Genomic DNA, 15,740 nt, shown 5'->3' with positions numbered 1-15,740 from the left:
AGGGCTAACTCCCCCTGTGAAACCAGAACTGGTGTGTGTGTGTGATTGTGTGTTTTTGTGCTTGTGTGCTCTGTGACAACAGCAGTTAGTGATGATGGAGTGACAGACAGGCAGCCTGAGTGATTAATGAGCCTTCTTAATAATGCAACGTGGCGAGGAAAGAGTGACGGGACAATTTAAGAGGAGCAACAAAAGAAAGGGAAAGCAAACATATAAAAATAGGGAGTCATGGATCCAGATAGTCCCAGATCGGCAGAAAAATGTATCCAAGCATAGTTAGATGGGATAAGGTGAAAGGTGACATTAAGATGAAATGACTAGTTTAGACCAGATTTCCCCATGAAAGGTGGAGGTGTGCCTGTTAAGGTCTTGTTTCAGTATACACCTTTTTGTTTTTTTGTTTTTTTAGTCCCCCTCTCTGTCTGTAACCGTCTGTCATCAGTCAGTCTTTCTTATCTACAGTATCTGTGACAGGCTGGATAGGGAACAGTGCACTCATCTGACACGTTGAAACTGGCTGCATCTCTCCAGCTGGTATTCCACACACAGCAGGAGTGCTCATTCTGACTCTCAGGAGGAGGTCACAGCTGCAGTAGTTTATAAAACAGCAATAAAGGGTTGAAGTTGATGAAATTTGATTTGATCGTGATGCACCATCCACCTCATTGACTTTGGCTATGCCTGTAAAGCTCTCTTATATTTTGGAATTTATAGTCATTTTTCATAGTAATGGGTACAAGATTTCAGATGGAGGTAAAGCAGGCTTCTCAAATGTAGCAATGAGGGACAAGTTTTGTCGAATAAAAAGTGTCGCTAGCAGATTTCATGGAGTTTTACTTGCTAGCGTAATCTAATGCTTACGCTTACTCTTTTTAAAAAAAGGGTCTTAAATACATGCATGATGGCTGCACCATGATGAAATGTTAAGACTGAAAGCTTTTGCAACCTAGAAATGTTTTGCGATTGATTTATTTGCATGTTAATAATATTTTCTTACCTCATAACCTGAATTCAGTCAATACAAGCTTTCACATCATTAATGGAATTTCTCTGATCTTTTGCTGCTTCAATTTTTTCAGACCTTGGTCTGTTTTTCTGAGGTTCCACTTACGACATCAGACATCTGACCAGTCAGAATGCAGGTTGTTGGCAATGTCAAATTCAAACCTGGGACTGTTTACAAACAGGACTTTTTCTCTGATTAAATGCTGTTATCTGACCTCAGAGATGCAGCTTACCTCTGACATAGTCAATCATCTCTGTTATTATCTTCTGCTTCTTCAGCATGGTGCCATCAGTTGCAGCAGAGCTTCAAATTGTCCAATGGACATCCTGAAGTACTGTATCTCCTGAAGTGGCTGTGGTTTACTGGCATTGGAAATCAAAACATTAACAACAAGTTCTCCTTTCTTTGTCAATATTGTATGTACCAAGTAATTTCTTATTATTCCTTTTTATTGATTCATCATCGCTTGATGTTGATTCCATTATTTTTTTCTGTGACAGGATTTATTTTAGAACCTTGATTCATTCCCAATTTTGCATTGCACTTTTAATTTTCAGCTGTCAAAATGTGCCTCAGGATTATTTGCAATTATTTGGGCTGCTGTTGGTTTGTAAATGTCTTGAGGCTTAACCTACATGTCACAGGAAACATCTTGGTATCCTCAGCAGCTAATAAGGAGCAACTTTAGCAGCTTTACTTTTACAAGAGAAAATAATAGAAGGATCATGAATGAGTTTGGCAAATCAATGCTAGCTAAGAAATGATGAGTGATAAAAATAAAAACACCAGATTCTAAACTCTTGAGGTAGATAGAGTTTCAGCATGTTAAAACAAAATTCAAAGCTTGGATGACTGTATTAATTGGACAATCACCTTTCTGGGGAAATGTTTAGAAGAGAGTAAATATATAATCTTGAGTCAAACCTCTTTAATGTAAAACCCTATACTTCTATGCAAGGGGAAATGCATTCTGCATCATCCAAGATCCTGCGGACTGTGCATGTACTGCATCCAGTACAGGCTATTTAGTCTACAGCTGAATTTCTATGCGGGTGTGTAATTTCAGGTACTACTCAAGTGAGCTGATGTTTTCAAAGAACACTTTAGAAAACGTTCTACTACAATTATTGTAACTGGCAAGGGCCAAGTGTGGGTATACAGTGAAGAGTTGACCTTTAAATTGTAAAAAGGTGGGAAGAAGGGCACATAACCAGCAAAACAGATGCCAAACCTTAAATGAAGTATTGCTTTGCTCCTGGAAGAGGCATATACAATGGTCAACCAGTTCATGGTGAGAGAATTAAGAAAAGGCTTTTCTACTGTTGCACCAGTAATTCACTGTCGCTTCAGTAAATGACCAAATGTGAAATGTGAGAGGAGGCAGAAGAAAGCACCAGGGAAAAATAGAGGGGATAATGAATAGCAGAGTAAGTGTGTTGAAGAGATGATAGGTGGAGAAAATAATAGGGAGTAGGCTAGTGTAATAGCATGGTCACAGAAACTATAGCCCCGAACCCTGGGAGCACACATGAGGTTCTATATATGACCTGGAGAGAGTGGGGCTGTGAAAAGGTTATTAAATTATGTGAAGAGTGAAGAAAATGAGAATAGCGAATGAGCTTTTTTTTTAAAAACTAACATTTACCATTCTCCACCAATATTTTCACACGATTTGGTGAAAACACCCTACCTTCCAATATCTGTCCAATTTACTGATGCACTCTAAAGTGGTGATTTCTTCTTCTTCATAAGAAAGCTTTCCCCAAGGGTGGTGGAAAAGAGGCTGAAAGAAAACCTTAAAACTATTTTCTTTTTTTTGTACTTTTATTTTAATGGTTTTTACAATTTTTTACATACGGACAAAAAAACTGAATAAGTAGAAAAACAAATTAATTCTTAAATGCTCCATTATGGCTATAGTTGTCCTGTAGTCAAGTGCAATAAGTAAGATGTAAAATAGCTCTTAAAATGCACTCAAAAGGCATATGGGTGAATTATTCTTTTAAAGTAACCAATAGCAGTTTATTTTCATCTCTTGAAAGCACTTCACGATCTGTGACGTTCTGCGATTTGTATGCGTCGTAAAATAATGTGAATCTACTCCAAGCACCTAGAGTAGAGACCCTTAAATCAGCTTCCATTCAGCCATGGCACAGCAGAGGTATTGGCTATGAAGTTAGTGTTTTTGTCATTGGGCCTACTTTTGAGACAGAGTCAGAGTGACCAGCGCTGCTGTTACTGACCCTGGCTATCTGTGTCCAGTATCTCCACAACCAGCCTACCAAAATCCTCTCCAGAGCCCTCCCAGCTCCCCTCCTGCCCAATGAGCTGTCTCCAGAGATGTCACATTCATTATTTACACTCAGGCTTACTAAGGCCCCACGGCAGGGGCTGACCTGCCTAATTTGTTAGCTGTGCCCTGGCTGTGTGACAAACACATCAGTGACTTTGTCTATGCAGACATACCATACGTAGATGTCTCCTTTTTCAGCCTTACTCTCAAAAATATTTTTTTCTGTTTAATGTGACAGCATCGACACCATTTTGAAATATTCTGCTCGGCAGAAACACTTTGCACTCTCTAAGAGAAAAGGAAAAATCTATGAAAAAGAAATTGCATCTTAGAATGCAGTGTGTGTTTATCAGACGAGCCTTGCAAGTGCAATGTGTTAACTTCCTTTGTGTACTCATATTCCCTACCCTCTGTCTCTTCATCTCTGTCTCCAGGTGCAGCAGGATGCAGGGCTTACTGCCTGTGCGTGGACTGCAGCCCCTGCTGGTCCTCCTTGTGCTTCAAGCTGTGAGCTGTGGTGAGTCCCCGTTGAACTGTTTAGTCCTTGTCACTTGACCTACAGTACAGAACATAGACTACGGGCAGATAGGCACTTGCATGTGAAACAAAGATTTGACCAACTTCTCTAATTCTTAACCACTCAAAATGCAAACTAAGAATTAATGTTGTTCAAACTGACCAAATTGCTAAACGATGACGCGTTGTGTCAAATAACATTTAAATGGTAAGCTTACTGTTTAAAAACTGTTTGAAACGGCTAAGTTTTGAGATGAAAGCAAAAACTGTCTTGATAACCGTTACCTCTGTTGCTATTCAATGATGCCTTCTATAAACACTAAGGTTTCTGCAACGCACCTTTTGCCTCCTGCAGCGCATCACTCAACCTCACTAACTGTCAGATGTTAATATTTCAAATAGTTTGTCATTTTTCCAGTGCTGTGTGAGTAAACAAACTCACTTTTACTAAGTTTTCATCTTACAAAAATGTACTCAAAGTGAGACCCCACAGGATTTTTCCTTTTTTCCCTCTGCACACTGTCCAGCACATAAAATATTTTTTGCTGAACAGCTGTGGCTATGTGCTATGTGCAGAGACATACCACGAGATAAAAAAGGCAAATTAACGTTTAAACGGTTGCCGATTTTATTAAACGTTTACTCAGTGTTTCCCACAGAATTTTTTGAAAGTGTGGGGGGGGGACCCCGACCCCCCTAGGGGGGTCCGGGGGTATGGTCCCCCGGAAGAAATTTTTGTACCTTTTAAATGTTAAATGCATCAATCTGGTGTATTTGAGGAACACTATTCCTATATAAATGGTGATTAAGATGGAGTTTAACACACTTATCAATGGTTAATGAATAAATCATTTTCTATGATACACATTTGAGCCATCAAAAAAATTAAGCAAAGGTGGTGGTTACCTGTGGTTCAAAAGAGTGAACACAAGCGCCCTTTTGTTTTATTAGATTGTTGAATTACTAGTACTCAAATAACTGTGACTACAATCACGAAGGATAGCTCACAATATTCTTTCCAGCAGAGGGTGCTCAAAGAGCGCAGAATGAATTGTGATGGAAAAATTGCAGAAAATAGCTACTTATGAATAAAGTCACAGCGCGTGTTGACACCGCAGGGGGAGGGGCTGATTGACTCGGGGAGATTGAAGCCTCGATCCCTCAAGCGGCGCTTTGATAATACGTCCATGATAGAAGGAAATATTGTTTCTTGAGATCACAGCGCGAATCACACGTTAAAGATTTTTATGCGGAAATGCTATTGTTTCCAAGTGAAACTTGCGCATTGCAAATGAAATGTATACATGTATATTTTTAAATAGTAAAATATACAAATATCAAAAAAAAAAAAGAAAAAATGAAAGTGAAAGTGAAAGTGAAAGTGTGGCGGGGCAAAATGAAAGTGTGGCGGCCCGCCACGGAATGATACATTAGTGGGAAACACTGGTTTACTGGTCTTCTTAATGCTTAAGTTTAACTTAGTTTCTGATTTTATTTGATCTCAAAGCGTTTCCAGCCAGTCCCTCTGATATATCTAATACGACTGTCAATCTGCCCCATGATTCATGGCTATCATTTATACAAAATAAAGTGCAATCAGTGTTTGGCTCCAGAACAGAATGTTGATCTCCTTGGATCCACATACCCTCATGTCCCCAATCTTCAATACGCAGGATGTGATAAATGATGGCCCAATTGCAATTACACTTGGATGAATATATCTGCTCCAAAACCTTGTTGTAGAGCAGAGAGGGGGCCAGAGGGATGAGAGGCAGAAAGATGTGTGAACAAGGCATGTCCTTCCAATCAAAGATAAGCTAAAAACCCACATCACCTCCAGGAAGCATGTAAGCGCCCTCTTAGATGCCCTCAGACAAGGAGCTGGAAGGAATTCGAAGAGAAAAGAAAAATAATACAGTGAAATGTAACCTCACCAAACCTTACTCAAACAAATGTATTTATGGACAAGAATTCACTCAGAATAATAATTCATGTATTCATTTGCATGTTCCATACTGTCAAGGTCAACACTTGTAGAATAACAACGACTTTATTCTGAGACTAAAAGGGTTCATTCAGGCCATAAGCCAAAACCAATTAGTTCTGATGATAAAGTTGTGCTGCTGTTTCTTTGACCTAATCAGGCTGTAAACCCTCTTCATGCAGCTCGGAAGTAAGAGATGTTGTTGTCCAATGTCAGATACTGCTGTACGTTCTCATGCTCACATATTTTTCATTACAGTAACACTGTACCTAAGTAGGGGAGAACGGGGTAAAATGTCACACGGGTTGGTTGTCACAATCGTTATATCTCGGAACCAGAAGGCGCTGTCAGTGAAATTTTGGTATGTAAATATCCAGAATTGGGAACAGAGGTCACCTACGTAGTCTTCCTTTGAGTTAGACTGCTGAATTTGAGGTGAGAGGACTGTTTGTGTTTTTCATGTCAAATTGAAAATATTTAGCTCCTCAGTTTTTTTCTTTTAGGCTTTTATACAATGGGTAAAGGGTAAACTAATTAGTTGTCAGATGGTTGTTGGCCTTGATGCTAGCAAGAAATTCAAGTTGGGGTTGGTCGTCACATTTTTTGGGGGGTTGGTTGTCACATGTTATCCAAAGGCTGCAACCAGAAAAGGAACCCAATAACGAAATAAATTGTCAAGCTGTATCCTCACTGACACCCCAGAGAAGGAGAGAATAGAGCAGGTAAAGGCAGCTAGCATGCAAAAAAAAAGGGCAACAAAATCAAAACAACCCAGTGCATCCCAAACTAGACCAGCTGCCAAGGCTACAGTAAGTTATGTAGGCCTATTTGTCAACTTGACAATGCAATTAAACTTTCAGATTTAGTTCTGTTCTGCTTTATTGCCTTCTTTTTAAGATTATTCCCATTAAGATACCATTGTGACAAACAACCCCATAGTGTGTGACAACCGACCCCTTGATGGGGTTGGTTGTCACAATGTGTAAGGGTGTATTTGATGATTAATTTCTTCTTTATTACAATAAGATAGAAAAAGTGAGGGGTACACATTTCAAGCCAACACCTTAAGCTTCAATTTGATGTAGGAATGACTATTAAAAGATGTTTAGGTGATGAGCAATTCGCACTAGAGTAAAAAGTGTGCCTACTTACCCCGTTCTCCCCTACTGAAGAACAAATGCGCTTTAGAAGATTTATTTTGCATCAAAATATCAATTAAAAAAATAATCAAGCGAATTAGTAGTTGCTGACCTTTTAGGCTTGAAATTTCCCCTCAAAATTGATCACATGGTGTTAGAACTTTAAGAAGCCCAGAGAGTTCATATAATCCACTATTTCACAAATTATTTCACAGCTACGATTACAGAAAAGTCCACAGGCTTGGTATCTAGTCTGCAAACCACTGGACTACATAACTGTATTTTATCAACTAGTTCAAATGTGTACATAAGTAAAGGAGCTTAGTTACTTTATCCACCACTGCAAATAACCCACGTGTGCAAATTTCTGTCATCTGTCCCTTTTGTTTTTTTTATTAGACCAATAACAGCTCAAACTGGCTCACACTACATAGCCAAGTTGTGGAAAACAAATGAGACTAAATGAGTGGAAGACCGTGAGGTTAGCAAAAATGAATGACCCAACGAGCTTCCACGAGGGAACGCTCGAATGTCGGGCTTGGTAGCCTACGGCAGCAGCCTGTGAAGACAAATTATTAGAAAAATCTCCTCTGTCGCGTTGACATTTTCTTCGCCTGTCAGTCTTACTATTCCTTTCTCTCTCATTTCCCTCTGTAACAGTATTCATATCTTGAACTCTTGGCAAAGCTTCACAGCTGAGCCCATTTCATCTGCTAATAACTACCCCAACAGCACTCCCTTAGAAGAGGCGAAAATATACGAAGTAAAGAAAAAAAGCCTTTCCTACAGCCTTTCCTAAGAGACGTAAACAATTAAGATATTTACACTAATTGCGGATGTTTTTATTTTTCAAATGTATATTTGCAGAGCTCATTAAAACCTGCTTTGATTTGGAAGAAAAGCTTGAGTTTAGGATCTTGATCCTCTCGTTATAAGTCAGCAGCAAGTTATCCAAACTCTGGAGAGAGACTTAACATTTTGTGTGTTTGAATATCTTAAAACCCCTCGATTTTGCTTTTGAGAAAGACAGCCTAACAGGGAAACGTAGATTGAAAGTAATGGAGGCTTCAGTAACATACGACTTACACAGAAACTTGTGTGAGTCATTTGTTCATCTGTGCAGCTACTCTTGTTGCTCTTGGCCTTCCTATCTGTCTATTTGTAATTTTTATAAGTGAGTTTCACAGAGTCCTGCACAGTATAGAGTATATGCAATACAAGCATTCACATCGTTAAGTCTATACTGTCCTTTTACTCCTTCGCTGTGTGTCTGCATGTGTTTGTGCGTATCCGGGACAGACTGCACTCCCCCTCAGTCCTCTCAGGTGCCTCCCCTACCGTCTGCTCATCTCGGGTTGTGGTTATTCTGCCTTCTGCTGAGGTACAAAAAATAATAATAAAATATTGACCGTCCTGGCACTGGGGTCTTTTTCTGTAACTCATGGCTTAGATTTGCATGCAGAGAGATGGTGATAATGCAGCCAACTGTTTCTCTCTATGTGGGTAAGTGTGTTACCGGAAATCTGCCAGGTAGTTTATGTGGCCAACTTGCCGAGCAGCAAACGCTGTAGTCCAACACACACACACACACATGAGCAAACAAAAACACACACACACACACACACACGCAAGCACGCGCTAACACACACACAAACACAAACACGAACAAATAATCTAAAATGGTATTAACTTCTCCTTTCCTTGCTTTCCTTTTCTCGCCATTCCTGCGTTTTGTCCCTCTTTTCGGCTGAGTGACTCTGGAAATAGTCAATGGGAGGTAGAGCACTACAGGGAGGGTTGGCACTAAAGCTCACCCTGTTACACTGTGCTTGAGAGGCTAGAGATTGGAAAGAGGGTGGGATGTGAGGGAAGAAGGATGGATTAGGGGTGAGTCTTTGTGTGTGTGTGTGTGTGTGTGTGTGTGTGTGTGTGTGTGTGTGTGTGTGTGTGTGTGTGTGTGTGTGTGTGTGTGTGTGTGTGTGTGTGTGTGTGTGTGTGTGTGTTCGTGGGTGTGTGTGTGTGTGTCTGTGTGTGTCTGTGCGTGTCTGTGCGTGTCCATGCGTGCAGCGAGAGCATGACTGCACTTTTCCACATATTTGTGAGAATGTGTGGATGTGTGTTAATTTTCTAGATATTGGCCACGTGCCACACCAGATAAAGGTATCAGCCTGACTTGGCCTAGTAGGAGTCAGCCCAGACAGGGAGAAAGCTTAGTGACATGTTTGACAGTATGTCGCCAAAAAGTGAGTGAGTGTTGAGCAATTGTGAAATTGTTAGACTATACCTAAACACCAAGGTCGGAGCTGTGAGTGTGGAAGTACCATTGATACATTTGGCGCCTTATTTAAATTTAGTTTTCGGTACTCGTCTTTTAATGCCAATATTTATTGTTTATATAAATCTTAGTAATTTAATTATCTGTAGTTTTTTTTTCAGTTAAATTTTTGAATTTTTTGTCAAATTTTTTAATCCTGCATTCGTTCTTAGCCAAAGCCTGTGAATGAATATTTTTCCATTGTTGTTTTTGTTGACAAACTGAACACTAGTGAAACGAGATGGGGAATGAGTGAGAATAAGAGGTGAGGGAAGCGGGATAAAATTTGGTAAAGTGAACCCTTGATTGGCAAGAAGTAAAATAAAGGAGGAAGAGAGTCAGGGAGAAAATAAAACAAGACTAAGATAGTTAGACAGCAATGTATTGTGAGGCGACATAGAGCACAGTTGTAAAACATCAGGATGATGATGAGAGGAAGAGCACAATAAAGGAAGGAAGATGACAGAGAGAGAGAGAGAGAGAGAGAGAGAGAGAGAGAGAGAGAGAGGATTGGAGACTGTCAGCATGGAGACATCCTTTCTTGACCCTGCATGATCTCCACCTGGCAGACCTGCTGTGTCTAGACAGGCAACATGAATGCAGACACGCACATGTACATAGAATCAGACATGCACACAGTGAACTTCGGTATCTTGGTATGGCTGGTCTGCAGTGAAACACGGACCAGAGATCAAACACAGTGTAAAAAGATGGAGGAAACCACTCCTCCCTCATTCAATTTACATTAGACAGTATCCTTAGAACTGTTCTTTGAAGAGGTGTCCCCTAAAGCACATATATTTTGTGTCTTTTCTGCCCTGATCAGACGCTCTTTCCCCCCTTTTTTTCCATTTCTGGCACATCTGTTGCCATGGTTATCACTTTTGGGTTCAATCTTGGGCTCAGCCTCAACATATTTTTCTCTCTCTCCCTCTCCTACTAAATTATAATGTATCAGCAGCCACCATGTTGTTTTCTTCGTGTCTCCTTGTTTTTCTCCATTTGTCGCCATCCAAGGTCTTGTTAAAAGGATGCGCTTCTCCACGTCCCACAACAACAACAAAGACAGTGAGCTATTTTGTCCCTCGCACAAAAACAAAACCCACTCTTGCTTGTGCTCGTCCTTGAGATGTTTTATCCACATCAGAAGATAAAAGTAATTTGGCATCTCCCAACTCGTTCCAGATATATTCACTTTAGTTGTTTTTGTTTTTTCAGTGTTTCATGTTCATTTTAACAGGAATACGGGTGTGCGATATTTCCTTGAAATTATTAAATAAAATCACCTAACCTCTTGAGTAAAGTAAGCATAGGTATATATGCGGTCAGTAAGTATGTGCTTGTATATAGAACTTCTTAAATTCTTCATGGAAAGATTTCTAGTGGTGGTCCCTATTTTTGAGGGAAAATATGTTACATTTATTGACAGCTTTTTTCATGAGTTTGACCAAATTAAATATAAGGTATTTTTGTTGATTAAACTACCCATCAATATATAAAGTAATTAAAATTGGCTCCACGATAACGTGTTGCAACTTTAAGATGCTTCTTATTTAAATGCATTGATAATAATGAGCCAACTATAGAATTCTGCAATAGGAGAATCTCCAGAATCCTCAGTACTTCAGTACTACTTTTCATTCTTTGAGTATATTTTGTGGATAATACTTCTGTACTTTTATCAAGAAAATTTGAATGCAGAACTTTAACTTCATTTGTATACTGCAGTTTATCTTCTTTTATTTAAATGAAGTAGGAGTTTTTCTATCTCCGCTGGAAGGGACTATATGATGTAATACTATTCTTTTTGCAAACTGATTTGAACTTTGTCTCTAATTTCTCAAAAATTTTACAAAATCACAAAGTTTCGTCAAGGAAACTTGCAGATAAGTTATTTAAATATGGAGTTATTTTCCTATCATTATTCAAGGTCTTTTTTTTTTTAACTTTTATTTTAGTGGTTTTATAATTTTTTACATATGGACAAAAAAAACTGAATAAGTAAACACATACAATACATACACAACACCCAACCCCATCTCCCCTCCCACACATAAACAGACAAGGAATACAGAAAAAAAAGTGAAATAAATAACTAAGACAAAATGATTAAGAAAATAAGCTATAAATACACAAGAAACAAAACAAAGCTAAAACAAAAACAAAAACAAAACTGGGGCAAACCTCACACCTTTTGGTTTATTCAAGGTCTTTCGATTTGAGAGCATGATATAGATATATAGATTTCCCGTTCAGAGTTTGTCATTCTTTCCCTCAAACACTGCCCAGTTCCAAAGCAACCGGGTTTGTCACAAAAATCTAGCTATTTGAGTGTAAGGATAAATCATGCTCTCAAATAGAAGGACCACGCTCTTGTATTAAGATAGGAAAAATAACTTAATATTTAAATTGATGGACCCGTAAGACCATTACCCTTAAGTAAATTTAGAAAATCTTCTCCTGTGCTGCCTGAACTAACTCTAATTAAAAAAAAAAGTTTCACCAGAGCCTGCTGCAGTCTTTTTGTTTGTGTTCTTGTCAGCTGTAATTTTCTTAACAAAGTGATCAACTTGTAGTGGTGAGCCTCTGTCAGGCTGCTCATCAGTCATCATTTATGACCCACACATGCTTCTGCACAAACACACACACACACACACACACACACACACACACACACACACACACACACACACACACACACACACACACACAAACACATGTAATCAGCTGACACGCAGGCAGCATGACTGGAGCGGCAATGACGAGAGAGGATGCACTTGATCAGTCCTGGAAGCCCTCGACTGGCAGGCCTGACAGTTTTGATGTGGGCAAATTGAAGACAACAGGGCCTTTATCATTGAATCCCCATTGCAGGCTTCATGGCAAAAAAAGAAGAAGAAGAGAGGGAGCCAAAGGATAAGAGAGACAGAGAGAGGGAGAGAACAAGGAACGATGTTTGCAATTGTGTTCCTATTACAGTCAAAATGCCATTACCGCCCACCCCGTGTCTGTGTGCAGCTCCGTGGCAGCCACATAAAGACTCTGCAACTGTGTTTAATAATTTGGCAGCAAAGCGAAGACGGATTGGCCAACGGTGACGCTCAAGTAGATAGAACTCTGAACCAGCAGAAACAAAATAAGAAACGCTGAGGTGTATATGTGCCATCGGTTGGAAGTGGAGCTTCCAGGGGGAGGTAGAAGGTGTTTCCTGCCCTTCTCAACATACGGACAGACACAGGACCAGGTCAATAAAATATTGCCCATTAGCATTTAACAAAGTCCCACCACACTGAGGGGCGCACAGCACTGTTCTTGCTGTGCATGGACACACAGCTTAAGGCCCTGTTCTCACGGTGAAAACGTGACAGTTTTCCCGTTTTTTTCAGACACAATTTATCTGACATCTTCACCCGTACACATGTTTTCAGAGGAAACGGGACGAAATCAATGTAGTAAGCATGCCAGGCCAGTAGTTGGCGGTACAAGGTAGTAGTAAATAGCATTTCCGGTGCATCCGGTGTCGGCTGTAAGAATTGAATAAAAAGGCGCGCCTGCGCAAGAACCATTCTTTTTCTCAGCTCTGTGAAAAACAACAACAAACATGGCAATCGTGCCAGTCTAAGTATGTGGACATTTTGGCGTCCTTTTTGGCGCAGTATCCAGCAACAGCACAGCGAATACAGCTCGGTGATCCGCCATTGTTGTTGTTGTTTTCCAACTGGCGCACATGGACCTACAAAGACGACGCATGCCCATTTATCTCCAAACGCAATGCGCATGTGTGAGGGTGGAGCCATGGCGTCAGCGTTACCAGGGGAAATGGTTTCGGTGTTTACAAGAAACCAAAACCGTTATGTTTTCCAAAAAATCCTCCCTGGGAGGTGATCTCAAAAACTTGCGGTTTCATGCCTGCGTTTGCTGTTTTCATGTACATGATATAGTGCAACCGCGGGAATTTTTCCGCGTTTGCACCGTTTCGTGTTGCAGTGAGAACAGGGCCTAAGTATATCCTCTGTGTTAACATCCCCCCACAGCTAGATCAGCCTTGGTAGGAAAAGGGCAACAAAGAGCAATTTGAAACACAATTAGATATGGAAACAAAAGACAGACTCTTAGGGGTTATGCCTGTGACAGCATTTTCCATCTAAATGCAGATTTGATATTGCAATGGCATTAGGTACCCTCATCTGTTTACCTTCATTGCCACAAGGGAAAGGGGCAATGTGTTGGTTCTTGTTTTCTCTTCTGGTCTCCTTCATGATGTAATTTAGGCTTTTCCAAAAGGGAAGCTTCACTTGATTTAATTTGATTTAGTTGTGTAAATTGCAGCACCAGCTGGAGAAACAAAGATTAACATTTGTCCAACTAAAGTGGACAGAGAGAGTGAAATGGGGGAGAGAGAATTTGAATTGGATTGTAATCGTAAAGCTTGGTTTCATTTGTGGCATTCTTTTGCTATTGGAAAAATAAGTAGCATAATGTTACCCAAATTGTGCTGATCCAGGTGGAACCCATATACATACTATCTATGGGTGGAACCTGGCAAAGACATTGACTGGCAGATTAAACATTATCAATGCCTCTTGGCTAAGGAATAAATATGCCTATTTTTTTTCCAGCGTGCTCTCAGCAAGGTGGTTTAGAGATTGCAGTTTGATTGTCTTCTGGGAACGCACTTTACTCTACGTGTGTGTTTTTGTATATGAGTCTGAAAGGGAGGGGAACATGCTTGAGTGTGTGGTAAAATAAAAGATGAGTGGCACATCCTCAAGGGGGATGAAGGAGAAACAGCGACAGCACGTAGGGGAATCTGATAGACTCTCACGAAAGATGTGTTCTTGGAGTGAGTTTGTGTGTGTGTGCACAAGTCTGTGTGAGCATGAATGTGTCATTATGTCAGCCTTAACACCTTAACACCTCCTGCTGAATCACAAAAGTGCATCTCTCCTTTTTCTATTATATCCTCTTGACTCCTTTACCACATCACATCACTCCAATTTCCCTGTTATATATAAACACACACACACAGCACTCAAAATCCTACCTACATTGTGTTATGCTGTTCATCTTCCATCTGTTTTTTTGCCTCGGTCAATGTGAAAGAGAAGTACATCGTTGCGGCTGCTTAAGTAAAACAAATTCAGAATTAAATACATTTTCCTCTCCACCTTCTGCTACTGCAGAGCTAATTACTGTGCTTGAGAAAGCATCTTTGGGGTCAACAGTGTTGTGAAACTCCAACAACTGAAAATTGTCACTGTAACTTGCAGTCACTTTAGTGCCTTTGTTTATGAAATTAAGGATTTGGATACTGTGAATTATACACCGTTAGAAAAGTCCAGAGGGAATGATGGCAGGCAAGCTTGATTACTGAACATATACTTAGTAATGAACGTAAAGCAGCAGTTTTGCAATATGCTTTTCTTAAGAGTTGAATGAAGGGATCGATACAACTCTCTCGTCTTTATGGTAAATGTGAAGATACAGCCATTGGCCAATTAGCTTAGCTTAGCAAGAAGACTAAAAATGGATAACTGCTAGCCCGGGCTCTGCCAAATTGAAACAAAATGTACATATAATATGTCAGCTTAAGGTAGGTTTTGTGACCTTCAGAGACCTAGGTGTTTCCTATTGTTTCCAGATTTTTAGCTGAGCTAAGTTGCTGCTGAATATATCCTTACATTCAATGAACAGATATATGAGAGAAGGATAATAAGTATATTTTCTAAAATCGGGTATCGCTTTAAAAAGTTTTACCTTATACAGTACATAAGAAACCCCTCACGTCAGAAACAGCGGTCTTGATCAATGTAGTCATACAGAAGGTAGTGACCCACACTGCTTCGCTTGTCTCTCCTCTCGTCTCCTCTTATCCCCGCACCTTTGAAGGCCTCATTCATTATGTTTCACAGGTCACCTCCCTCAGCCAGCTGAACTCCTCTCGAGTGCGAAACGATAGGCCATTTCAGAGCACAAAATCTATTTGACGCTGCCATGCAGACTAACATAGATCAGTTGGTGAGCGATTCAGGCCAGCACTGCTTGTCTAAGACAATGTTACTGGCTAAAGCAGAGAAATCTGTATTTATGTTTGTTTTTTACGCATCTGCAAGGAGGGAAAAATGTGATGGGAGTGCTGGTGTTAACCTATTAGGGAGGAGGCACTCAGCCATTTAGCCTGAGCAGCTGCAACAGCATAAAGGCTGCAGGAATGAGCAATGGCAGCTATTCACATGTCTGCAATTTGCGTGTACTAGAATGCACATTAACCATCCAGTAAGGAATGAAAAAAAAGTGTTGGCTCAATGATGCGTGTGTTTGCACGCTTGTGTCTGTGTGCGGAGGGTCTGCATTCAGGGCTTCATGAATAGCAAGTAAGAGATTAGATGTTATCACTTGCGAGAGCCTCCCAGGTACAGCCACACAGTTCATACAGTTCATCCACTGTTGAAAAACCTGTCCATCACAGATGAGGCGACTGACTTAAA

At 40.2% G+C, this 15,740-nt stretch overlaps 1 protein-coding gene across 1 annotated transcript in view; it reads left to right on the top strand.

Annotated features, from left to right (window-relative positions):
- Nucleotides 1-3,743: 3,743 nt before the first annotated feature.
- ncanb (neurocan b) overlaps nt 3,744-15,740 on the top strand; it is a gene marked incomplete at both ends in the record, with an annotated part of 105,663 nt that continues 93,666 nt past the window's right edge. Inside the window, one exon of the mRNA XM_080032696.1 lies at nt 3,744-3,816. Within this exon, the coding sequence (XP_079888822.1) occupies nt 3,744-3,816 (73 nt within the window). The remainder of the gene's footprint in view (nt 3,817-15,740) is intronic.

The sequence above is a fragment of the Ammodytes marinus genome, assembly GCF_949987685.1.
Source record: "Ammodytes marinus genome assembly, chromosome: 8".
Lineage (NCBI taxonomy): Eukaryota > Metazoa > Chordata > Actinopteri > Uranoscopiformes > Ammodytidae > Ammodytes > Ammodytes marinus.
This window is presented reverse-complemented; position numbering and strand designations above follow the sequence as displayed.